Genomic DNA, 27,979 nt, shown 5'->3' on the forward strand with positions numbered 1-27,979 from the left:
GGAAACATGTTTACATTGCCAAAGCTGGTGAAATAGATAATAAACAAAAGTGAAATAAATAATCAGAATGAACAGTAAACATTACACTCGCTGAAGTTTCAAAATAATAGAGACATTTCAAATGTTATAGTATATTATGGTCCCTCCCTCCCTCCCTCCCTCCGGTTGGCAGGGCAGGGAGTCACAGACTCTGACTGTTTGTGACACTGCCTCCCTCGGGCAGCTCCAGGCACAGATGAGCATTGTATCTGACAGGCCAGCTTTGTCTTTTTAAATCATTAGCAGTTTCTTGGTGGATTCTCCCTCCTCCCCTTCCTCACGCCCCTGTCGCATAGCTGCCTCCTCCCCCCTTCCCTCTCGTCATTTTTAAAAATCTTTCTGTCCCCTCTTTACCCTCCATCTGTAGCCAGCTCCACAGGGTAGAGAGGAGAGAGGGGGATAAATGCGGGGGTGGTAGGGGGGCTCGGCTCTGTGATATGGAAGTGATTTTAGATATTAAGAAAACGACAGTGGGGGAGTGTGTGTAAGCTCTGAGGAAATAAACTGTTATTGCCTAGTGTGTGTGTGTGTGTGTGTGTGTGTGTTTGTGTGTGTGCATACATCTGCATGTGTGTGTCCATGCCTTTTCACTGGATTTTCCTACATCTGGCAGGTATGTGAAGTGTGTGACTGCTCTGCTGACTGGAAATGCATGGATTGCAGAGAACCACAGTGCCTTCTAGTCTAGTACTGTACTGCCTACTCTTACCACATCACCTGTGAACCTGTTGTGTTACATTAGTAGGAGGACATTGACTTGACAGGGTGTTGTTGAGGTGAAAGATAATGACAATAGAGATGTGTGTTTGTGTGTACATGTACTCTACTGTTTGTTACTATGGCTCGGTAGTATCACACCACCTGCCTTACGTACTTCTCACCTGATGTCCAATGGCCTTTCCCCCTCACCCACGGCCCTACTCTACTCTACTCTACTGATCTGATTCTAGGTGATGGTGATGCTGTGTGCCCAATGGTGTGTGTTAGTGTTCAGACAACCAACGCCACATCACTTCATGCCTGGAAAGCCCCAGAAAGCTGCTCTAATATTAGCCTTCCAGAGACAACCTCCTCTGTCCTCTCTCTCACTCCATGTGTCAGTTAGGTGGAAAAATGTCAGAGAAAAGTGGCCAAGTGTAAGGGAAAATGAAGTACATTGCTGTTCACTCACTGCCCCTATCTGTCTCTCTCAGTGAGGTCTGACAGTGGAGAGGTACACTGGACAACATCTTCTGTCACCTTTGAGGGTGGAGGGGTTTGAAGGCGTAAAGTAGCTAGGCCTATGTATTTAACTGCTCTTTCAGTGTATGTGGAGCTGTATGGTGTTACAGTTAAACTCTTCCCTCTAGAGGTGTTACATTTAAACCGGTCCCCCAGGAGAGGAAGAGTTGTTTATCCAGGTGTGTGATAGTCAGGCCTTCCTATGCTATCCCAATATTTGGATTGCTGTGTTGCTGGTGCTGTTGTTGTTGTTGTTGTTGTTGTGGTGTGTTTTTTAGTAACTGGAGCCATCAGGTTTCTCTCACACTGGCTGACTAAACAAAACCTGTACCAGCTGGAGAGGTATGAAAGGTAGAAAAGAGAAGGAGAGTTCTATAGGAAGATAAATAAAGGGAGGTGATGAAAGAAATGAAGCAGACCAGGCAGTGAGAGGTTGCTGGAGCGAAGGTGCAGGTACTGTACCTCCCAGAGGCTACACCAGATGTTTCCTCTCCTCTACATCTCACTGCCCTGCTAGAACACTCACAGCACCTTGGCTTTATATAGACAGGCTATAAAAAATAGCCAGACTCCACCCAGTACAACAGATAAAACAATGGAACGATAGCATCAGGTCTCGGTATGGACCTGCTTAGTGTTAGGAGCTGGACTTGTGTGTGTGTGTGGGGCAAGGGGTGTTGGAAATGTTCATATTCAGATGTAAAGTGCTGGGCTATGTGGCTAGGTTAGCCTGTAGGTAGGTGTGTGTGTGTGTGTGTGTGTGTGTGTGTGTGTGTGTGTGTGTGTGTGTGTGTGTGTGTGTGTGTGTGTGTGTGTGTGTGTGTGTGTGTGTGTGTGTGTGTGTATGACTGTCCACTCCCTTGCAGCTTGTCCCTGGTGAGGTCATGTGACTCAGTGTGCTCCATCTACTGCTGATAGTGATGGAGGGCTTTTTACATACCAGGCATGCCTTTTAACAGCTTCATGTAGGCCACAGCACACACACACTTTCCCCTGCCTGTGTAGCGTAATGCACTGCCATACGCACACATTCTCCCGCCCGCGTAGCATGATGTACAGCACACACACTCACACTTAAACACTACAACTTACCGTAAGCGCTATACGAAGTCGGTGTCCAGCATTGTCCTAGAAGTACACACACATATACACAAGCATCCACCTACGCACACACAGAGTTTGCCTACCACCCACCCACTGCTCATTCCATTCCCATACGAGGTGAGCAGCTTATTAAGGTACGCTGTTATTGCTGTGGATGGTGTTGTCTCACCTCTAACGTAAACTGGTAGTGTGTGAGTGTAAACACCTTGGCAGGCAGGGGCATTTCTGAGGAATGTGTCTGAGCTCTGAGCTGTGGGGTAGTCCAGTTAACATCACTTACACCGGTCTACCTGGCCTTATTTAGAAGAGCTCTGGAGAGCCAGGCAAACACTACTAGCTGAGGACAAAGACTGTCTCTGTGTGGCTGTGGCTCATGTTAATGTTCATTGGGTAGGCCTATGTGGCATAAATGATTTATCTCCAGGTACTAGTACAGTCTACAGCTTTTCTTGTATGAGAATTAGGCCTAGGCTATGTGTTCTTCAGGTATTTCATGTTAACCTTAAACACTTTATCAAATAGTTTTCTCATGTTCTGTTTTTGTGTTCCTAACCTAAACAGTAAGGATTCCTGCTTTAGTGAGAGGCATTGCTTTGTTACTTAGTGAAACTTGCATCTCTGTGGGGTTTTCTATATGAAGCCTTTCCTTCCTGGAGTTATTGAAAAGTAGGGCCAGGACGATACCAGTATCGCAATACTCGTTGGTATCGAGGCAAACACAAAGCGGATTTCACTTCTTTAAGAAAACAGCCCCAATGTTGGAAACAAACATGATGTTGTCATCCAGAGTCCCATTAATTTATTTTCCAAGCTATAGCACACAATTTTACATACAGCATGTGCCATGGAAGAAATGTTGTGATACTGGTATCGTCACAGCCCTATTGAAAAGCCTTTCTCTCATAGAGATAAAAATAGAGGATTCATCTTTGTATCTGTACCGTTATAGATTCTGTGACAGCATGGGCAGCGCCATTGAGGCTAGCTCCATTTTGAAGTATTCCATGTTCTTCTTTACGATTGGCTGATCCCTCCGATGACTCAGTTGGACATGACTCCAACAGGGTCACCAGGAAGGATCAGCCAATGAAGTTGGAAGTCCTACCCAGTTGACTACATTAAAATGGTGGAAGAAGAATTATCTCCATTAACCTCCCTCCCTGATGTTGTGTAGTGTCTATAGCCCTCAGCCTCAACACACTCTACCTGAAGAGATACTGTAGGAGGAGCATGTGACCTGTGGGGAGACTCATTAGCTTCTATGCTAAAGGTGATTAGCACCATTAAGATGACAAGCTTTTTGTCTTCTCACTTGATGAATATGAGGAGCCCTCTCTGCTGGTTCTTAGATTTGAATGATTCACTGCTGAAGCCCCCTTGGTGTACGTGTTACTATTATGTCAACGTTGTTGTTGTTTCTCCTTTTTAGGGCTAATATTAGAACAGTGATTCAGACTTGTATGATTTTTTCTGTGTTGTGTTGTGTAGTCATGGAAAGAGAACTGATGCAGGATATGTGTCACGACTTCCTCCGAAGCTGCCTCCCCCTCCTTGTTTGGGCAGGCTTCGGCGTTCGTCGTCACCGGCCTTCTAGCCACTGCCGCTCCATATCTCATCATTCCATTTGTCTTGTCTTGTCAATTACACACACCTGGTTCATATTCCCCTCATTAGTACGTGTTTAAGTGATCCCTCTGCCCCCCTTGTCCTTGTGGGTGATTGTTCATTGTGAGGATTAGCAGCTCGGTTGAGCTCAGTATTTTGTATTGCCGGGGTATTTTCCCCGTGTGCATGTTTGTTCCAGTGCGCCTGATTTGCGCACTGGACTGGTTACGCTGGATTATGGAATAAACTCTGTATACTGTGATTTACCCTCCTGCACCTGACTCCTTCAAATCACGCATCACAGAATCACCCACCCGAAATGGAGTCAGCAGGAGAGGAGCGCATGCCTGGAGTCGTGGCACAGGTCCAGGAACATTCAACAATGCTAGCCAGCTTGGGAGAAGCGATGGATCGGGTTCTCCAGGTCGTCCAACGCCTGGAGAGGAGAGGACCTGATCTGTCGAGACCAGCTGGGCAACCGGATCCAGCCACCCACACACCAGCACCCAGAGGGATCCATATATCCCGACCACGGGAGTTCGACGGGACAGCTGCTCTCTGCCAGGGATTCCTCCTCCAACTGGAGCTCTACTTCTCCAGCATCAGGCCGGCCCCATCGGAGCGGGAGAAGGTGTCTGCCCTCGTCTCCTGCCTCTCGGGGAAAGCCCTGGAGTGGGCCAACGTGGTCTGGAATGAAGGAGGAGCCGCGTTGGACACCTACGGGGAGTTCGCTCGCCTCTTTCGGGCTGTCTTCGATCACCCGCCCGAAGGTCAAGAGGCGGGCAAGCGGCTGGTCCACCTGGGGGACGAGGACTGCGCAGGACTTCGCCTTGGAGTTTTGGACTCTAGCAGCTGGGTCTGGGTGGAACGAGCGGGCCCTTATCGACTACTTCCGCTGCCATCTGCGGGAGGACGTCCGAAGGGAGCTAGCCTGCCGGGACACGATGTTGTCCTTCACGCAACTGGTGGACATTGCCATCTGTTTGGACAACCTGCTGGCGGCCAGAGGACGTCCTGGAGGGGGTCTGCCCATTCCAACCCTGGCCGACTCGGATCACGAGCTGATGGAGCTGGGTGGAGCCGCGATCCGAGAGAGCGGAGGACGACAGTGCCAGTGTCACTCTGGTGGCACGAAGGGATATTACACCACACGATGTCGTCAGCGTTCTTTTGGGTCTGGAGGCGGCTGGCTGGGCACTCTCGCATCACCCCAGGTATCGAACACCCACACTTGTTCAGAGCCCTCTGCTGCACACTGTACCCTACCCATCCAATTTCCTGATCACATTGTAGTTCCCCAGTGTAAGGTGCTAGTCGATTCAGGCACAGCTGGGAACTTTATGGACAGGGCATTCTCACACAGTCTAGGCATTTCATTGGTTCCCCTATCCATTCCACTCCCCATCAGAGCACTTGACAGTCGACCATTAGGGTCCGGGTTTGTTAGGGAAGTTACCACACCAATCACCATGGTTACCCACGAGACTCATTGCGAGCAAGTCACGTTTTTTATCATTGAGTCTCCTGCTTTCCCTGTGGTACTAGGTATCCTTTGGTTAGCACTCCACAACCCCACATTCTCATGGCCGCAGAGGGTTCTCACGGGGTGGTCGCGAGAGTGTCAGGGTAGGTGTCTCGGTGTTTCCGTTGGTGCAACCACGGTGGAAAGTCCAGACAGTACCTCCACCGTGCGCATTCCCCCCGAATACCTTGATTTGGCGCACACGTTTTCCAAAAGGCAGGCGACCAAGTTACCACCTCATCGGGCGGGGGATTGCACGATAAACCTCTGGGTAGACGCTGTGCCTCCCAGGAGTCATGTGTATCCCCTGTCACAGGCTGAAACGGAGGCTATGGAAACATACGAGTCCCTGTGCCAGGGGTTTAAACGTCCCTCCACTTCACCCACCTCCTCGAGTTTCTTTTTTGTGAAGAAGAAAGTCGGCGGTCTGCGCCCTTGCATTGATTATCAATCACTGAACAAGGAGACGATACGATTTAGTTATCGTCTCCCCCTCATTCCTTCAGTGATCGAGTCAATGCATGGGGCGCGCTTCTTCACCAAATTAGATCTTCGGAGTGCGTACAACCTGGTGCATGTCCGAGAGGGGGATGAGTGGAAGACAGCATTCAGCACAACCACAGGGCATTATGAATACCTGGTGATGCCCTACGGTTTGATGAATGCTCCAGCCGTCTTCCAGTCCTTTGTGAACGAGGTGTTTCGGGACATGCTTGGTTGCGGTGTAGTGGTCTACATCGATGACATTCTGGTGTATTCCACTACGCGCGCCTAGCATGTGTCCCTGGTTCGCAAAGTGCTGGCCCGACTGTTGGAAAATGACATTTATGCCAAGGCAGAAAAGTGTCTGTTTTTCCAGCAGTCCGTCTCCTTCCTCGGATACCGCATTACCACCTCAGGTGTGGAGATGGAGGGAGATCGCATTTCAGCCGTGCGTAATTGGCCGACTCCAACCACGGTGAAGGGTGGGCCGGCCCGGCTCCGCTGGTCTGCTGAGGCGGACAGGGCCTTCAGTAACCTGAGGGGTCTGTTCACCTCAGTCCCGGTACTGGTCCAACCCGATCCATCACTACCGTTCATAGTGGAGGTGGATGCGTCCGAGGTAGGGATAGGCGCTGTCCTATCTCAACGCTCAGGCATGCCACCCAAGCTCCGCCCCTGTGCCTTCTTCTCTAAGAAGCTCAGCCCGGCGGAGCAGAACTACGACGTTGGTGATCAGGAGCTGTTGGCTGTTGTCCGAGCCCTGACCGTGTGGAGGCATTGGCTCGAAGGGGCGAAACACCCTTTCCTCGTCTTGACGGACCACCGTAACCTGGAGTACATCCGGGCAGCGAGGAGGCTGAATCCTCGCCAGGCCAGGTGGGCCCTATTCTTCACCCGGTTTCATTTCACACTATCATACATCCCGGGTACGAAGAACATGAAGGCAGACGCATTGTCACGCTGTATGACACAGAGGAGAGGCCCAGAGACAACACCCCCATGCTCCCGGCCTCCTGCATTGTGGCGCCGGTAGTATGGGCGATGGACGCGGATATAGAGCAGGCGTTACGCACAGATCCATCTCCACCTCAGTGTCCAGCTGGGCTGCACTACGTGCCTGCTCTTATCCGTGACTGTCTGATCTACTGGCACACACGTCACCCTCCTCTGGTCACCCAGGTATCGGTCGTACAGTGTGCTGCCTGACCGGAAAGTTACAACCTTTACCAGTTCCACAACGACCATGTTCTCACCTGAGTGTTGATTTCCTTACCGATCTTCCCCTCTCCCAAGGTAACACCACCATTTGGTCGTTGTGGACCGCTTTTCCAAGGCCTGCCGCCTCCTTCCTCTGCCTGGTCTCCCCACGGCCCTGCAAACTGCGGGGGCCCTGTTTACACATGTCTTCCGGCACTACGGGTTACCAGAGGATATAGTGTCTGACCGGGGTCCCCAGTTCACATCCAAGGTCAGGAAGGCATTCATGGAACGTCTGGGGGTCTCGGTCAGCCTGACCTCTGGTTTCCACCCCGAGTTTAATGGGCAGGTGGAACGGGTAAATCAGGATGTGGGTAGGTTCCTGCGGTCCTACTGCCAGGACCGGCCGGGGGAGTGGTCGGTGTTCTGGCCATGGGCCGAATATGCCCAGAACTCTCTCCGTCACTCCTCCACTAACCTAACGCCATTCCAATGTGTTTTAGGTTACCAACCGGTTCTGGCACCGTGGTACCAGAGCCAGACCGAGGCTCATGCGGTGGATGACTGGTTTCGGTGTGCGGAGGAGACGTGGAACACTGCCCACGTCCACCTACAACGCGCCGTGCATCGTCAGAAGGCCAACGCTGACCGCCACCGCAGTGAGGCTCCGGTCTTCGTACCGGGTGATCGGGTCTGTCTCTCGACCTGGAATCTGCCCCTCCGCCTGCCCTGCCGGAAGCTGAGCCCACGGTTTGTGGGGCCGTTCAAAGTCCTGAGGAGAATCAACGAGGTTACCTATAGGTTATTACTCCCCCATGATTACCGCATTAACCCCTCGTTTCATGTGTCTCTCCTCAGGCCGGTGGTGGCTGGTCCACTCCAGGAGTCTGAGGTGCGGGAGGTCCCTCCGCCTCCTCTGGACATCGAGCGGGCCTCGGCGTACTCCGTCCGTTCCATCCTGAATTGGAGGCGTCGGGTGGGGGGCCTTCAGTACGTCGTAGAGTGGGAAGGGTACGGTCCAGAGGAATGGTGCTGGGTCCCGGTGAGGGATATCCTCGATCCCTCCCAGTTGCGGGATTTCCACCGTCGCCATCCGGTCGCCCTGCTCCGCGTCCTCCTGGCCGTCCCCGAGGCCGGGGTCGGCGCACTGCTGGAGCTGCGCGTCAAGGGGAGGGGGTTACTGTCGCGACTTCCTCCGAAGCTGCCTCCCCTCCTTGTTCGGGCAGGAGTCAGCGTTCGTCGTCACCAGCCTTCTACCCACTGCCACTCCATATCTCATCATTCCATTTGTCTTGTCTTGTCAATTACACTCACCTGGTTCATAATCCCCTCATTAGTACGTGTTTAAGTGTTTCCTCTGCCCCCCTTGTCCTTGTGGGTGATTGTTCGTTGTGAGGATTAGTAGCTCGGTTGAGCTCAGTTTTTTGTATTGCCGGGGTATTTTCCCTGTGTGCATGTTTGTTCCAGTGCGCCTGTTTTGTGAACTGGACTGGTTACGCTGGATTACGGAATAAACTCTGTATACTGTGATTTACCCTCCTGCGCCTGACTCCTTCAAATCACGCATCACAATATGACTGCACTCTGAGTTGATCTCCTCTGAGTTGGGGGCTCTGATGGCTGGGATAGCCTACCTGTGGTGAAGTGGGTGAATGGGTGAATGTTAGGCTGAGCATAGGCTAAGTCAGGGGTTCTCAAAATTGGGTCGTGGATATACTGCAGGGGACAGCGGCCAAGATAAAAAATAAGAAAAACAAATATAAATGTTTTTTTTGTATTATTACATTTTGTCCAAGGGATCCTTGGAATAAGTTTCAGAGTGTTATACAATATAATATTATTAATCTACAATTGATGTTATTAACCCTGGGCAACATGGGCTTGGGAGGCTCACAGGGAAATGTATATCCACAATACTCCACCAATTATAAATTTTTCAACTACTTCTTGTATTCCTCCCATAAAATGCACTGTAATTTAAGCTCTAAAACTGCTAACTTGTCTCTCTGCCTCATGAATTGCATGATATTATCTTTAAAACTGCAACAACAAAAAATATCTCAGTCCCATGACAAAAATGTGTAGAATTACAGATATTCTTCCCAGGGCCCGAGACTTGGTTTGTCCGGTCATGCACTGCCAAATTCATAGTAAAACTCATTGTATGCTATGTTTTATCTCACTGAAGTTGTGTTCTGATTATGAGGAGGTCCCTGATGAATTTGCTAACACAAAAAGTTTAAGAACCTCTGGGCTAAGTAGCAATAGCGGTGCGTGGGTAAAATCACTGGCGAAACTATGCCAAGCCAGAAAAGAAAGCCATATTATAACATATGTGTTGTGATAATTGCGTTGTTTGCTCTATAACCTGTTAGTTCATATGCTTTGCGACCGTGATATACAGTTGAAGTCGGAAGTTTACATACACTTAGTTTGTTACATACACTTAGTGTTTTTTTTATTATTTATTTTTTATTTCACCTTTATTTAACCAGGTAAGCCAGTTGAGAACAGGTTCTCATTTACAACTGCGACCTGGCCAAGATAAAGCAAAGTAGTGCAATAAAAACAACACAGAGTTACATATGGGGTAAAAAAAAAAACATAAAGTCAGAAATACAACAGAAAATATATATACAGTGTGTGCAAATGTAGCAAGTTATGGAGGTAAGGCAATAAATAGGCTATAGTGCAGAATAATTACAATAGTATTAACACTGGAATGCTAGATGTGCAAGAGATTATGTGCAAATAGAGATACTGGGGTGCAAAAGAGCAAAATAAATAACAATATAGGGATGAGGTAGTTGGGTGGGCTAATTTCAGATGGGCTGTGTACAGGTGCAGTGATCGGTAAGGTGCTCTGACAACTGATGCTTAAAGTTATTGAGGGAGATAAGAGTCTCCAGCTTCAGAGATTTTTGCAATTCGTTCCAGTCATTGGCAGCAGAGAACTGGAAGGAATGGCGGCCAAAGGAGGTGTTGGCTTTGGGAATGACCAGAGAGATATACCTGCTGGAGCGCAGACTACGGGTGGGTGCTGCTATGGTGACCAATGAGCTAAGATAAGGCGGGGATTTGCCTAGCAGTGATTTATAGATGGCCTGGAGCCAGTGGGTTTGACGACGAACATGTAGTGAGGACCAGCCAACAAGAGCGTACAGGTCACAGTGGTGGGTAGTGTATGGGGCTTTGGAGACAAAACGGATGGCACTGTGATAGACTACATCCAATTTGCTGAGTAGAGTGTTGGAGGCTATTTTGTAAATGACATCGCCGAAGTCAAGGATCGGTAGGATAGTCAGTTTTACGAGGGCATGTTTGGCAGCATGAGTGAAGGAGGCTTTGTTGCGAAATAGGAAGCTGATTCTAGATTTAACTTTGGATTGGAGATTCTTTATGTGAGTCTGGAAGTTGAGTTTACAGTCTAACCAGACACCTAGATATTTGTAGTTGTCCACATACTCTAGGTCAGACCCGTCGAGAGTGGTGATTCTAGTTGGGTGGGCGGGTGCTAGCAGCGTTCGATTGAAAAGCATGCATTTAGTTTTACTAGTGTTTAAGAGCAGTTGAAGGCTACTGAAGGATTGTTGTATGGCATTGAAGCTCGTTTGGAGGTTTGTTAACACAGTGTCCAATGAAGGGCCAGATGTATACAAAATGGTGTCGTCTGCGTAGAGGTGGATCTGAGAGTCACCAGCAGCAAGAGCGACATCATTGATATACACGGAGAAAAGTGTCGGCCCAAGAATTGAACCCTGTGGCACCCCCATAGAGACTGCCATAGGTCCAGACAACAGGCCCTCCGATTTGACACACTGAACTCTATCTGAGAAGTAGTTGGTGAACCAGGCGAGGCAGTCATTTGAGAAACCAAGGCTATTTAGTCTGCCAATAAGAATGCGGTGGTTGACAGAGTCGAAAGCCTTGGCCAGGTCGATGAAGACGGCTGCACAGTACTGTCTATTATCAATCGCGGTTATAATATCGTTTAGGACCTTGAGCGTGGCTGAAGTGCACCCGTGACCAGCTCGGAAACCGGATTGCATAGCGGAGAAGGTACGGTGGTATTCGAAATGGTCGATGATCTGTTTGTTAACTTGGCTTTCGAATACTTTCGAAAGGCAGGGCAGGATGGATATAGGTCTGTAGCAGTTTGGATCTAGAGTGTCACCCCCTTTGAAGAGGGGGATGACCGCGGCAGCTTTCCAATCTCTGGGGATCTCAGACGTTATGAAAGAGAGGTTGAACAGACTAGTAATAGGGGTTGCGACAATTTCGGCGGCTAGTTTTAGAAAGAAAGGGTCCAGATTGTCTAGCCCAGCTGATTTGTAGGGGTCCAGATTTTGCAGCGCTTTCAAAACATCAGCTGTCTGAATTTGTGTGAAGGAGAAGCGGGGGGGGCATGGGCAAGTTGCAGCAGAGGGTGCAGAGTTGGTGGCCGGGTTAATGGTAGCCAGATGGAAAGCATGGCCAGCTGTAGCAAAATGCTTGTTGAAATTCTCGATTATTGTAGATTTATCGGTGGTGATAGTGTTTCCTAGCCTCAGTGCAGTGGGCAGCTGGGAGGAAGTGCTCTTATTCTCCATGGACTTTACAGTGTCCCAAAACTTTTTGGAGTTAGTGCTACAGGATGCACATTTCTGTTTGAAAAAGTTAGCCTTTGCTTTCCTGACTGCTTGGTTTTTCAACCACTGCACTACTTTCTTGTTAACAAACTATAGTTTTGGCAAGTCGGTTAGGACATCTACTTTGTGCATGACACGTAATTTTTCCAACAATTGTTTACAGACAGATTATTTCATTTATAATTCACTGTATCACAATTCCAGTGGGTCAGAAGTTTACCTACACTAAGTTGACTGTGCCTTTAAACAGCTCGGAAAATTCCAGAAAATGATGTCATGGCTTTAGAAGCTTCTGATAGGCTAATTGACATCATTTGAATCAATTGGAGGTGTACCTGTGGATGTATTTCAAGGCCTACCTTCAAACTCAGTGCCTCTTTGCTTGACATCATGGGAAAATCAAAAGAAATCAGCCAAGACCTCAGAAAAAAAATGGTAGACCTCCACAAGTCTGGTTCATCCTTGGGAGCAATTTCCAAAAGCCTGAAGATACTACGTTTATCTGTACAAACAATAGTAGGCAAGCATAAACACCATGGGACAACGCAGCCGTCATACCGCTCAGGAAGGAGACGCGTTCTGTCTCCTAGAGATGAACGTACTTTGGTGCGAAAAGTGCAAATCAATCCCAGAACAACAGCAAAGGACCTTGTGAAGATGCTTGAGAAAACAGGTACAAAAGTATCTATATCCACAGTATAACGAGTCCTATATCGACATAACCTGAAAGGCCGCTCAGCAAGGAAGAAGCCACTGCTCCAAAACCGACATAAAAAAGCCAGACTACGGTTTGCAACTGCACATGGGGACAAAGATCATACTTTTCAGTCAGGAAGTTAAAGCTTGGTCGCAAATGGGTCTTCCAAATGGACAATGACCCCAAGCATACTTCCAAAGTTGTGGCAAAATGGCTTAAGGACAACAAAGTCAAGGTATTGGAGTGGCCATCACAAAGCCCTGACCTCAATCCTATAGAATATTTGTGGGCAGAACTGAAAAAGTGTGTGCGAGCAAGGAGGCCTACAAACCTGACTCAGTTACACCAGCTCTGTCAGGGGGAATGGGCCAAAATTCACCCAACTTATTGTGGGAAGCTTGTGGAAAGCTACCCAAAACGTTTCACCCAAGTTAAACAATTTAAAGGCAATGCTACCAATGCTACCAAATACTAATTGAGTGTATGTAAACTTCTGACCCACTGGGAATGTGATGAAATAAATAAAAGCTGAAATAAATAATTCTCTCTACTATTATTCTGACATTTCACATTCTTAAAATAAAGTGGTGATCCTAACTGACCTAAGACAGGGAATTGTTACTAGGATTAAATATTAGGAATTGTGAAAAACTGAGTTTAAATGTGTTTGGCTAAGGTGTATGTAAACTTCCGACTTCAACTGTACATGCAAAAACCCTGCAATAGAGCACACTGGGAAATATGATAATGATGGGCTTGGTTTTGGTTCAACACTGGTAATTAACACAAACACTGGGTTTTATTTTACACCACTGAGTGTTAATTTAACTCTTGAATCAACATTAGAAATGTTACACTGAAAAATAAACACTAGTTAACACTGGCTAATTTGCTGTGTGCTATGAAAGGGACACATCTACAGGCTTCCATACATTTCAAGAACCTTTTAGAATTCTGAAGAACCGTAGATGCTACGTCAAAACCCCCACACTAAACTCAAAGATTTCAACTGTATGCCTAAAGCCGAGACAATAAGAAGCCACAGTTGCAGAATAAATTCAACCTCACCTTTGCGTCATCACAAAACCGGAGAGCAACCTCTGTCCGGTGAAGTCCACAAAGCATATTGCATGTAACTTATAGTTAGTTACATGACCTAAAGCATAGTCAAGAAAGTTAATGTTTCCGAAATTTTTGGACTACTAAACAACTATGGATTTAGAACCACGGAGAGTTACTGCAAGTCGCAAAGAAAACAGGAGCTGCCTCCACTATTCCTGCACCATTTCAAATTCAACATTATCAAATCACCTATGCTTAATCTAATACAGTGAAAACTGAAAGATACTAAAAACCATTTAGTCCAATCAACGTAAGCTAAATATGATGTGGCTATCCATGGCTCTGATTTGTGTGTGTGTTTTCGTTCGTGTAAGTAGAAAAAACATGTTGACTCACCCTACTTGTAGAGAAACGCCAATGCCATCCTCCTCTCTTTCATGTTGACGAAACAATCTATGACTCTGTCATACAGTACACGCTTTAATTTTTTGTTGTCCTAGGCTACCTGGCTAAAATGCTTGCTCGCTAGCCTAGCTTCCTTTCATGGGCAACATTAACTAGTTAACATTAGCCTTCTACATCTAGTTACATATTGAACTTCCATCCTCTCAGTCCAGGGGCACAATGTATTTTATGGTTGGATCAGAATCGCCATTATAATCATTGGCCAGTACGGAGAATTAGGTAAAACCACAAGCCCAAATCCCTATCTCCATCCATGGCTAACTTAGGAAAGGGCCTATTTTAGCTACCTAGCTAGCCACCGGAAGACAACAACACAACGAGATGCAACAATTCAAGTTGTTTCTATCGATGACATATTTCTCTGTGATAGGAGTGAAGCCAAGTCCAAACCCGCTTCCCTTGACACTTTGTTTTGGTGCGCCAGGACCATTCACAGTTGAGCTCACTCAGTTTAGCTCAACGCTGATTGGCTATTATTTTATACGTTTTTTATCAAGGGAGGCCAAATGCTCGCTGGCTTCCCTTGCATTCAATGCTACGGGCGGCAACAATGTCATACTCTTTATGACCAGACCGCATCAGATAGATGGCCTATACATTCAGAGACAGAGGGGCACTGTTTTGCTCGCTCTGACGCTTTCTTCGGTGAGATACAGTACATTCAGCCTCTTGTGAATTGAAGGAAAATTCAGAAAACACAGAGAGATGAAAGATGAAGTATTTAATGTTTTCATTTTTTTCCCTTGGTAACTTTTTTGGGGAGGTCTGGCTTCCCTTGGCGTCCATGAATACATGCTATTGCTAAGTATTCTCCTGGGAGACTAGTGCCCTCTACAGCTGATAGGAAGCTGTGCACTGGGTCATGACTATGAGAAACCCTTACAGAAAAACCATATGAATTTCACGTGATCTTATGTGAAGTTAATGTGATAACATGTGACAACATGTAAAAGCAACATGTGATAACATGAAACTATACATTGGAAACATTTGAGCACATGTGAAAACGTGATCTCATGTGAAATAATTGTGACAACATGGGGATGCACTATAAAACTACACGTGACAACATTTGAACGTTTTTTCACATGTAAAACTACACGTGACAACTTTGAACGTTTTTCACATGTAAAACTGCAAATTCGACTTTTACATATGAAAATCTAATTCCACATGTGAAAATCTAACTCTCACATGTGGAATTACATTTTCACATGTGAAAATTTTTCCATGATTGTGCTAATTCGATTTGAGAGTTAGATTTTCACGTGAGGTGAAAACATGTTATTCTCCTCATGTAAAAAGTTGGTGTTAACATGTCAACTCTAAATGTAATACATGTGAACATAATGGACAACTGTTTTGTTTGTTTTCACATTTCAGCTCAACATGTGAAAACAGCTATTTCACGTGTTTTTTTTAAGGGAAGTAATAAAATGGTATGACGTTTTAAGGTAAGTGGTACGGTGTTAAAGCTAAAATATTGTAAACATAATCAATATGATTACATTTTACATGATCACTTAGTACTGATATTTTAATATGACCCCATCTGGAATTTGAACTCACAACCTCTGAATTTGTGGTAGGCTGAACTTTCTGCAGCGCCACAAAGTCTAACATTTTTAGAAGCAGTGGAGGATGCTGAGGGGAGGACGGCTCATAATAAAGGCTGGAACGGTGTAAATGGAATGGCATCAATCACATGGAAACCATGTGTTTGATGTATTTGATACCATTCTACTAATTCCGCTCCAGCCATTACCACAAACCCGTCCTCCCCAATTAAGGTGCTACCAACCTCCTATGCTCAGAAGTCCCCTACAGATTCATTACCTACAGTGGCTTGCGAAAGTATTCACCTCCCTTTGCATATTTCCTATTTTGTTGCCTTACAACCTGGAATTAAAATGGATTTTTTGGGGGTTTGTATCATTTGATTTACACAACATGCCCACCACTTTGAAGATGCAAAATATTTTTTATTGTGAAACAAACAAGAAATAAGACAAAAACTGAAAACTTGAGAGTGCATAACTATTCACCCCCACAAAGTGAATACTTTGTAGAGCCACCTTTTGCAGCAATTACAGCTGCAAGTCTCTTGGGGTATGTCTCTATAAGCCTGGCACATCTAGCCACTGGGATTTTTGCCCATTCTTCAAGGCAAAACTGCTCCAGCTCCTTCAAGTTTGATGGGTTCCGCTGGTGTACAGCAATCTTTAAGTCATACCACAGATTCTCAATTGGATTGAGGTCTGGGCTTTGACTAGGCCATTCCAAGACATTTAAATGTTTCCCCTTAAACCACTCGAGTGTTGCTTTAGCAGTATGCTTAGGGTCATTGTCCTGCTGGAAGATTGAAACAGGTTTCCCTCAAGAATTTCCCTGTATTTAACGCCATCCATCATTCCTTCAATTCTGACCAGTTTCCCAGGGTGTTGAGAGGTGAGATGAGAGGTGTTGGGTTTGCGCCAGACATAGCGTTTTCCTTGATGGCCAAAAATCTGACCAGAGTACCTTCTTCCATATGTTTGGGGAGTCTCCCACATGCCTTTTGGCGAACACCAAACGTGTTTGATTATTTCTTTCTTTAAGCAATGGCTTTTTTCTAGCCACTCTTCCGTAAAGCCCAGCTCTGTGGAGTGTACGGCTTAAAGTGGTCTTATGGACAGATACTCCAATCTCCGCTGTGGAGCTTTGCAGCTCCTTCAGGGTTATCTTTGGTATTTTTGTTGCCTCTCTGATTAATGCCCTCCTTGCCTGGTCCGTGAGTTTTGGTGGGCGGCCCTCTCTTGGCAGGTTTGTTGTGGTGCCATATTCTTTCCATTTTTTAATAATGGATTGAATGGTGCTCTGTGGGATGTTCAAAGTTTCGGATATTTTTTTTTAACCCAACCCTGATCTGTACTTCTCCACAACTTTGTCCGTGACCTGTTTGGAGAGCTCCTTGGTCTTCATGGTGCCGCTTGCTTGGTGGTGCCCCTTGCTTAGTGGTGTTGCAAACTCTGGGGCCTTTCAGAACAGGTGTATATATACTGAGATCATGTGACAGATCATGTGACACTTAAATAAAGTCCACCTGTGTGCAATCTAACTAATTATGTGACTTCTGAAGGTAATTGGTTGCACCAGATCTTATTTAGGGTCTTCATAGCAAAGGGGGTGAATACATATGCACGCACCACTTTTCTGTTATTTATTTTTTAGAATTATTTGAAACAAGTTATTTTTTAAATTTCACTTCACCAATTTGGACTATTTTGTGTATGTCCATTACAAAATCCATTTAAATTACAGGTTGTAATGCAACAAAATAGGAAAAACGCGAAGGGGGATGAAAACTTTTGCAAGGCACTGTATAATACATCTCTGCACATAGCAAGAGTGCCATCTGCACTGCTATTTTAGTGATCAGTTAATCTGACTATTCTCTCATCATTGATTTCATTTACTTATTTCAGAAATTTGAGTTTTTTTTGTATAGTTGTCTAATGTTGCTGGGGCATATTATTCTGTTTTAATTTTACTCCTGAATCACTATGATAAATACAATAGTTTTTTTGTTTTAACAAAGCTGAGATTTAGTTTGAAGTCCAAAGTGTAGGAATCCAAGTAAAATCAGTTATTGACACACATGGTGTCGTAGCAGGAAGATCGGAATGCCGTGAACCAAAAGGTTGTGAGTTCAAATCCCAGGTGAGGACAATAATTACTGTATAAATAAACATACGCAATGTAATCTTGTATGTCAAAGTGTGTCAAATATATAAGTTGAAAAAACTGTGACTGCGTGACGTTCCGGGGACATCCTAACGACTCATTTGTGTTTGCAGGGCATCACAAAAGCCTGTGAAACAAAATGTTACACATGCAAAACATGTAGAATCATGTGGTTTTTCGGTAAGGGAAGGGCAGAGGCTGATAGAGAGTTAATAAAGTGACTGATCATACATGGCCATCAGAGGAGGCTGGTAAGAGGAGCTATAGGACGACGGGCTCATTGTAATGGCTAGAATGAAATAAAAGGAATGGTACCAAATACATCAAACACATGGAAGCAACGTGTTTGACTCTGTTCCATTTATTCCCTTCCAGCATTTACAATGAGCCCGTCCTCCTATAACTCCTCCCACCAGCCTCCTCTAATGGCCATATTCACAATTCCTGGAACCAAACTAAGCATTTTCATTGGTTTAGTCCCGCATTGCCACTCTTCCAAGTCTCATTCCTTCAGCTATTATAGCAAACGTGAGAAAGTCGGAAATCAAGCTTCATATTGGTTAGACCTGTGTGTCTTTCTGAAGTGAGGTGAGAGGGTGCCTTTAAAAATTTTTTTGTCACCCTAACTGTTTAGATGACCTTCCTGACTAGTCCTATGTGGAGTGCATGGTATTGTTTTAAATAACAGTAGCGTTGCCTCAGTCAAGTACAGGGCGTCTCACCTTGAGTCTGCATACTGGGTTTTGAATGGCACGGCTTTGTTTTAGTTTGGTTTGTTTATTTATTGTGGGTTCCGTGAGGAAAGCAAAGTACCTCGCTCTGCAGCAGACTGTGGTTTGTTCTCTTCTTTAGAGGGGGATGCCTGTGGTATTTTCTCCATCCGTTGGCTGCCTGGCAGCGCTGTTCTGTGAGTTGCTGTGCTGCGTGGCCTTTGTGAAATGAGTAGTGTACCTCAGCGTGTGTGTGTGTGTGTGTGTGTGTGTGTGTGTGTGTGTGTGTGTGTGTGTGTGTACGTAGGTATAAATGATGTACCTCAGCGAGAGGAGAGTGTAGCCTAGCGGGTTAAATATAGAAGTGGTGTGAAAGCTGCTCCAGCAGGATGTAACCTCTCCAATCACACATACTCAACACTGCAACAAAGGATCCTGAACGTAACGCAGAGCTCAGGATGAATGCAAAGGATTAGTGCTGTAGAGAGCGAGAGAGAGAAAGTGCACACACACACACTCAGATCTGTCTCTTTAAGGCCCAAACACTGTGGAGGTGTTTTGGTTGGACATTCCAGGCATAGTTCAGACACCATAGTGCAGTATGTGTTGTACTGTAGGTTTCTGCATTCATCCAAAGACTTTTTTTACTCTTGGTTTCCATTTCTTACACAGTATTTTCCAATAAGAATCAACTTCACAACTGTATGAATGTATTGATCTGTGTATTGATTGAAGCCACAACAGTTTCACCCCCATACTGTGCATACCTAACGTCCATTCTAGAAAATGTCCTAGGTAGAGTAGGTAGGCCTACTGACCATCCGTCACTGAGCTAAGGAAGTAAATCTGTGACATAACATCAGATCAGAATATTTAAGTCTGTTGAAATGATCCTAGTATAATGGGGTTACAGGGGCTTGTGAGAGGGCCGGTGAGGTGATCCCCAAAGGATTGTCCAGCCCCACTCTTGATTCACAGGCTTTTATTGACTCAGCTTGGCATGTGTCAAAACAGGGTTTCTGAGTACCAGAGGCGCATGGTACAGTAGGTATGGGCATTGGCTGAGCAGGGCTGCCATCGGCTTTAAATAGACACTTCACAGAACAAAGCAGAGCAGGCCGAGGATATTCTGGGAAGAAAGGCTTTATCAGACTTGCCCTATTCCCTTTATAGTGCACTACTTTTAACCAGGTCCCATTTAGCTCTGTTCAAAAGTAGTGCACTATACATGGAATAGGGTGCCATAGTGCAGGACACACAATTTAAAAGGTTTGGTCTGATACCTGACTGGTGGCCACTACAGCAGAGAGGAGCAGATGTGAATGTTGTGAAGACTGTTGTGTAATGGAAGACCAGTCTAGAGACTAGTCAGAGTTTTACCGACTGCTCTGTTCTGTACTTAAAGAACAGGCTTTCATTCACACAACCATGTTAGGTGTTCTCTTAACCTCCTGCACAAGGTACTTTGTGAGAAACACCAATGTATGCATTGGGACCAGAGTAGTGGATGTCTTTCCAGGGAAGCTGTGAAAAATGTGGTTGACTTTTGGCTTAGGCTTACATCATCTGTATAGCCTAACTAGTTATTCTCAGTGGAACGTATTTCCTACTGGTTCTGTATTTGGCGATTTGGTTCTGGGTGCCAGGATTAGAGGAAAGATTACTGTAAAAATAGTTTTCTTTGGTGTTCCAAGTTAAAGGGAGGTAGAGGTTTCTCCTCTCCTCAGATTAGTTGCAGTAGAGTCCTGTTGTGTGTTAGTGTCTGTTAGCGTGCTAGTGCTAATGAACACAGCTGTCTAAACGGGTCAGACTGACGCAGAGCGGAGAGGAGGGAGAGGGACCTCTGTTCTTTCTTTGTTTTCCCTAGGTGTTACTTACCTACCCCTGTTAGAAACACACTATAGGCTAGTAACACTGACCATTTGTTCCAGAGGAATTCACTTCCTATCCAGCTAATGGTCAGTGCTAAGGTCCATCCTTTTACTCTATCAGTTCTGAGGTGAAACGAACAAACATGGCTGTGTCTAGTGAGGATGTATTTTTTTTTTCTAACTACCAGCAACTCCTTTCACTTTTATCTATCCATCAAACTACTTTGTGGTGGCTCTGGATTGCCGTTTGTCATTTCTCTGACACATCTCAATCCAGTGATACTCCTGTATGTGTTTTTATTGCTGACTTTAGCGCCTGTACCTCTGACTATGGTCCTAAACAGCCTCTTGGGGCTTTAAAGGAGTGTCTCTTGTTTCAGATTGAAGAGTCACTCAGCACTGCTGCTACTACTCCAGCCAGAGGGTCTATACATCAGCCTGACAGGAGGGGGGGGGAGTGAGTGAGTGAGTGAGTGAGTGAGTGAGTGAGTGAGTGAGTGAGTGAGTGAGTGAGTGAGTGAGTGAGTGAGTGAGTGAGTGAGTGAGTGAGTGAGTGAGTGAGTGAGTGAGTGAGAGAGAGAGAGAGAGAGAGAGAGAGAGAGAGAGAGAGAGAGAGAGAGAGAGAGAGAGAGAGAGAGAGAGAGAGAGAGAGAGAGAGAGAGAGAACAGAGAGATGATAGACAGAGAGATGAGTCTCCTGATGATACTGTAGCTGTGGAATTCTGCAGATGCATAGCCATGTTGACCCTGGGAACACACTCCATATAATGGCCTCCCTCCATCCCCCTCTTCCTGAGCTGTGTGTGTGCCTATGGGGAGTCTCTGTGAATATCAACCATGTGTACTCTATGCAGAAAACTAACCTCCTGTGATTCTGAGCTCTGCAGAACTATTCTTACAGATTCTAATAGAATATCATTCCCCAGCCACAGGCTGCCGCATCTCCACATTATCATCATCCACCACTATGCTCCAGAAGGGGAGAGAGACAGAGAGAGACAGTGAGAGAGAGGGAGAGAGATGTAGTGGGGTTAGGAAAGAGAGAACCACCAAATCAGCTTAATGTAAATGTGGGCGATAAGGCCAGAGAGTATGGGCTGGGGAGGGAGTGTGTGTGGGTGGTTGTGTTGTGTGTGTAGGTGTGTGATCTGCGTTTCGGCGCAGCAGCTTGAGCCCACTGCTGACTGGGCACCTCTCAGAGGAGAATTGATTTGGACTGAGAGAGGCACAGTGCTGTGAGCTGGGGAAAAAGAGATGGAAAGAGAGAGTGAGAGAGAGGGGGTGACCACAGATGGAATAGAGAGAGAGAGAGAGAGAGATGGAGAAACAGGTTTAAATGAAAGGAGACGAGAGGCAGTATGAAGTGTGATTACTCTCATGACTGTAAAGCTCAATAGCACACACACACACATGCGCGCACTAGTGATGCACGGGTTGACTCATAACACGCAGTCCCTGCGGTTATATCCAAGGTGCGGGTGGGTTAAGGGTCATTAGATATTGTGTGGACGAAGGGCGTGTGGGTGGCGGTTGAATAAAGAAAAAACAATACCTTAATAAATCCATAAATGTATCATTCTTATTTTTCTTTCATTATTTTAGGCTATCTGGCATTAGTGTGTAAGCTTAAGCTTTAGGGCCTAACTGTATGCGTGCCAAAAGCTTTGGGGAACTGGCAGAAAAGTTAACGTCGATACACGGAGGCAAAAAGGACAATGTCAGAGTTTAATTCAATCAGAGAAAAGCTGCGAAATGGATAGATGGAAATTAAGAGAAGGCAGGGCCAGAGAAGTAATGTTTGGGAATGTTTTGGTGAAGTGGTAAAAGAGGATGTTATGTGTGATGATTGTGAGGTGCTATACATTTCGACAGTCATTTCGACGGTCACAAGACCAGGACTTCAAATAGGCCTATGGGACGTCAAAGGAACTGTAGCCTACTGTTCAGATGGGTTAAATGGAAACTGAAATCTGGACACTGACTGTAGGTCTATGACCTCTCACATAGCCTTAATATTAACTCCTGCAGAATGAAGCATTTCTTACTGTAAAATGAAACACCAAATGTAGGCAACATTTTTACTCGGGAACAGGAGTGGAGAAATATGATTTCTTTCTTTCAGCATCTTGAGAGAATGCAAATGTCTGTACACTTAGAAAAAAAGGTGCTATCTAGAACCTTAAAGATTTTTTTGGGGTTCCAGGGTTCTACCTGGCACCAAAAAGGGTTCTCCTATGGGGACAGCCATAGAACCCTTTTGGAACCCATTTTTCTAAGAGTGTAGAGGTGCTGTCTTTATCAGCCTCATACAAGCTGATAATATTTCAACCACATAAAATATGCATCCAAGCCGAACTGAAATCTTATCAGAAACATGTTGGGTTGTTTTCCCAACTTTCTATTTCCTTAAAACCAGTCAAACTGATGTCATTAGAACATTTTGCACAGACAAATAATATTGTTTTTTGTTTTGTTATTCCATTTTATTCCCGGTACCTAAACATCTTTGCTCTGCGTAAGAAGCAGAGATGACAGAGAAAACTTTACCGATGTCAACTAGATTGAAGCATTCATTCTATAGATCTATGACATTATTCTGTTGAGCAAGGGTTTATTTAGTCTTCTAGGACAACATATAATGACAGAAGAGAAGATGCATGTATCTAATTATAGACAAGTTGACTAACAAATAGCCTACCAAAATGTTTGAAATTATCAGCAGAAACATATAAATCAAGCAACAACAAAAGAAACTGCACCCCCTGTCAAAGAATCATTATGAAGTCTTTGACTGTAGCCTACAGCGCATTTTCTATATTAGCGGGTTAGGGTCTGGTGCGGGCCTCAGATTTTCACTTTATCACATATAGTCGGGCGGTTGCTGATGGATTATTAGCAATTGCGGGCAGGTGTGGGTGAACAAACAGCTGAACCACGCACCACTAGCGCACTCGCAAGCAACCACACACCTGCTGCAGATAATAATCACCTCTGTAGGCTGAGGCCCTCCTAGCGCTCTAACCCTGTAACACACACACACACACACACAGAGAAAGAGAAAGATACCCTTACACATCTCACTCTGCTAGTAATAATGGAGAGGTAAATATGTACACATGGATGGGGGTGGGGAGAGTTCCGGTTTACTATGTAGGCAGCCTTGGAATAGGTTATGTTGACTATAGGCTATTTCTATAGGCTAATGGCTATTAGTAAGCACATGAGTCCCAGTATATGAATCTTCCCCTTTACTGTACATCCTCTTATGGGTCTGAATACTTCATTACACATTTATAACCCATACATATCATATTCATAAGCAGTACATAACCATTTCACATAATAGTATGTCAGTGTGCTATGCTAGGCTAGCCCATCCCTTAGCATACCACAGATAATTAGACTTTAGGCTGCTACACAGAATCAAACCCATTTCCCCTTATCTCCCATTCCACTGTGTAAACTAACGCTGAAATGGAATGGCAGTAGCTGGCTGTGGGCACCTCCAGGAGAAAACTACTGCATTTTGAGAGGTGGATTGAGAAAAGCCATTCTGTGTCGAGAAGATACCATTCAGGAGTGCTCTGTTTCCTTGGTTGATAGTAATGACGTGCTTTGGCTTTAGCCTACATTTGATTTGTTTGCGTATTTTCTGTCTAGATTTGGCTAAACTATGATTGACTATATTCCAAGACTAGAGACTAAGGATGTTAATGGTTAACCGTTAATCGGTTAGCTGCCGAAAATACATTTGACTGGTCATGCTTATCGGTCTATAGATTTTCATCTCTGTCACACATAGAACTGCTGGCATTAGGTGCGCTGTTTAGAACTGTGTTTTCCGCTAACTGCATTTTGGCAAATGTTTGAAAATAACATTTTATTAGCTGCTTCATTACAGGAGTTGCATGTTCAATAATAGGCTATAGTCTTTTGACTGTAAGACGATAGGCTTGCTATTGTTGCATGTTTCCATTAAGCTCTTCATGAAAAATGTCCGGTCCTTGTATACATGTACAGTGCCTTCGGAAAGTATTCAGACCCCTTTACTATTTCAACATTTTGTTACGTTACAGCCTTATTTTAAAATTCATTAAATAAATAAAAATACTCAGCAATCTACACACAATACCCCATAATGACAAAGCGAAAACAGGTTTTTGGAAATGTTACCAAATTTATAAAAAATAGAAAACAGAAATACCTTATTTACATCAGTTATTCAGACCCTTTGCTAAGAGACTCAAAATTGAGCTCAGGTGCATCCTGTTTCCATTGATCATCCTTGAAATGTTTCTACAACTTGATTGGAGTCCACCTGTGGTAAATTCAATTGATTGGACATGATTTGGAAAGGCACATAACTGTCTATAAAAGGTCCCACAGTTCACAGTGCATGTCAGAGCAAAAACCAAGCCATGAGGTCGAAGGAATTGTCTGTAATGCTCTGAGACAGGATTGTGTCGAGGCACAGATCGGGGGAAGGGTACCAAATAACACAGTAATAATAATAATAATAATTAGTCATTTAGCAGACGCTCTTATCCAGAGCGACTTACATGAGCAATTAGGGTTAAGTGCCTTGCTCAAGGGCACATCGACAGATTTTTCACCTAGTCGGCTCGGGGATTAGAACCAGCGACCTTTCGGTTACTGGCACAACGCTCTTAACCACTAAGCTACCTGCCGCCCGTGCCCTCCATCATTCTTAAATGGAAGAAGTTTGGAGCCACCAAGAATCTTCCTAGAGCTGGCCGCCCGACCAAACTGAACAAATCGGGGGAGAAGGGCTTTGGTCAGGGAGGTGACCAAGAACCCTATGGTCACTCTGACAGAGCTCTAGAGTTCCTCTGTGGACATGGGAGAACTTTCCAGAAGGACAACCATCTCTGCAGCACTCCAGAGTGGCTTTGTGACAAGTCTCTGAATGTCCTTGAGTGGCCCAACCAGAGCCTGGACTTGAACCCGATCGAACATCTCTGGAGAGACCTAAAAATAGCTGTGCAACAATGCTCCCCATCCAACCTGACAGAGCTTGAGAGGATCTGCAGAGGATAATGGTAGAAACTCCCCAAATACAGGTGTGCCAAGCTTGTAGCGTCATACCCAAGAAGACTTGAGGCTGTAGTCGCTGCCAAAGGTGCTTCAACAAAGTACTGAGTAAAGGGTCTGAATACTTATATAAATGTGATATTTTTTAGCAAAAAAATCTAAAAACCTGTTTTTGCTTTGTCATTATGGGGTATTGTGTGTATATTGATGAGGGCAAATAAACAATTTAATCAATTTTAGAATAAGGCTGTAACGTAACAAAATGTGGAAAAAGTCAAGGGGTCTGAATACTTTCCGAAGGCACTGTACGTATCAGAGAGGAAGAGGCGAAGTGAGAGGTTTCACTCTCGCCAAAATATGTCCAAAGCGTTTCTATGGGCTTACTTTGGGCCTAAGCTTGTCGCCTGCCTTCCTGCTTTGGGACGAGTCCCATTGTTAGGGCGGAAACATAAGCATCTCGTCATTATATTCAGATCTCTGATAGTATTTTCTGTTGGTCACGTAATTTTACTGTTTGGGAAAAATGTAACCGTTTGTTGACCGGTTATTGAAGGTCAGTTAGTCGGCAGCAGAATTGACTGAAATTTGCATCCCTACTGCAGACTGTTCTCTCATCCAATACAGCACCTTCCATCTTCATTGTCTTAAATCACGTCTCACTTCTATCATATTAATGGTTGATAGACAGTGAAATGACCAACCCCTCTCCTTTCTCTCCGTCCGCAGTAACCAACTACAGTAATGTGGTGAAGGCCCCAGGCTCAGATTCAGATGATGAGGACAAGCTGCACATCGTGGAGGAGGACGGGAGTCTGGCAGACGGGGCTGACTGTGACAGCAACGTACCCAGTGAAGATCACAACGGAGACCGCTGGGATGAAGGTGAGTCGATAGTCTCACACACACACACAGAGTGAGACACGCACACACACACACACACACACACGCACACACACAGATCTCTGTCTCTCTCGCCGTGTCGGTTTCTCTGTGTGCAACATTTTGCTGAACGTTTACTGTAGTAATATAAACCTATGAATACTGATTATTCCTTGCACTGAACTCAGTAAAGGTGATGTCAGTTAAGAATACCTAATACCTTGACCGGGCTCTGCCTGCGTGTGACTGTGAGACAGTGAAAGGAAGCAGGTACTACAGGCTGCAGGGTTAACACTAAGACAGGAAGCCTGGTATTTAAACAGGACAATGCCACCAGGGTAGAGACCTTCAGCTTTTTAAAATAGACCTGCCACGGTGAGAGCTTTATGTTGCTAGTGGGCATTGGAGTGCTGTAGCGCACTGTGATTGAACTGAGCTTACCTTACGCACATACTCACACACATACAGTATATACACGCGCACAAACCTACATATACACACACACACAAACTCACACACACCACTACACGTGAAAGTGACATCACCGCGGGAAGGGTCTGATGTCACGTCCCAGAACACAACAATGTGAGATGTTATTAAAGGATGTTAACATTTCAACAGCTGCCTCAAGGCCATCTTGTAGGGAGCATTAGGTCATGGTGTGTATACAGTACCAGTCAAAGGTTTGGACACACCTACTCATTCAAGGGTTTTTCTTTATTTGTACTATTTTCTACATTGTAGAATAATAATAATAATAATGAAGACATGAAAACTATGAAATAACACATATGGAATCATGTAGTAACCAAAAAAGTGTTAAACAAATCAAAATATATTTTAGATTTGAGATTCTTCAAAATAGCCACCCTTTGCCTTGATGACAGCTTTGCACACTCTTGGCATTCTCTCAACCAGCTTCACCTGGAATGCTTTTCCAACAGTCTTGAAGGAGTTCCCACATATGCTGAGCACTTGTTGGCTGCTTTTCCTTCACTCTGCAGTCCAACTAATCCCAAACCATCTCAATTGGGTTGAGGTCGGGTGATTGTGGAGACCAGGTCATCTGATACAGCACTCCATCACTCTCCTTCTTGGTCAAATAGCCCTTAAACAGCCTGGAGGTGTGTTGGGTCATTGTCCTGTTGAAAAACAAATGATAGTCCCACTAAGCGCAAACCAGATGGGATGGCGTATCGCTGCAGAATGCTGTGGTGGCCATGCTGGTTAAGTGTGTGTTGAATTTCTAAATAAATCACAGACAGTGTCACCAGCAAAGCACCCCCACACCATCACACCTCCTCCTCCATGCTTCACGGTGGGAACCACACATGCAGAGATCATCCTTTCACCTACTCTGTTTCTCACAAAGACACAGCGGTTGGAACCAAAAATCTTCAGACCAAAGGACAGATTTCCACCAGTCTAATGTCCATTGCTCGTGTTTCTTGGCCCAAGCAAGTCTCTTCTTTTTATTAGTGTCCTTTAGTAGTGGTTTCTTTGCAGCAATTCGACCATGAAGGCCTGATTCACCCAGTCTCCTCTGAACAGTTGATGTTGAGATGTGTCTGTTACTTGAACTCTGTGAAGCAGTTATTTGGGCTGCAATTTCTGAGGCTGGTAACTCTAATGAACTTATCCTCTGCAGCAGAGGTAACTCTGTGTCTTCTATTTCTGTGGCGGTCCTCATGAGACCAGTTTCATCATTGCGCTTGATGGTT

At 45.2% G+C, this 27,979-nt stretch overlaps 1 protein-coding gene across 1 annotated transcript in view; it reads left to right on the plus strand.

Annotated features, from left to right (window-relative positions):
- LOC311103020 (zinc finger E-box-binding homeobox 1-like) overlaps window positions 1–27,979 on the plus strand; it is a gene marked incomplete at its 5' end in the record, with an annotated part of 97,922 nt that overhangs the window by 47,393 nt on the left and 22,550 nt on the right. Inside the window, one exon of the mRNA XM_084144513.1 lies at window positions 26,106–26,261. Coding sequence (XP_084000639.1) covers window positions 26,106–26,261 — 156 coding nt within the window. The remainder of the gene's footprint in view (window positions 1–26,105; window positions 26,262–27,979) is intronic.

The sequence above is a fragment of the Coregonus lavaretus genome (genome assembly GCF_964263955.1).
Source record: "Coregonus lavaretus genome assembly, chromosome: 2".
Taxonomy (NCBI): Eukaryota; Metazoa; Chordata; class Actinopteri; order Salmoniformes; family Salmonidae; genus Coregonus; species Coregonus lavaretus.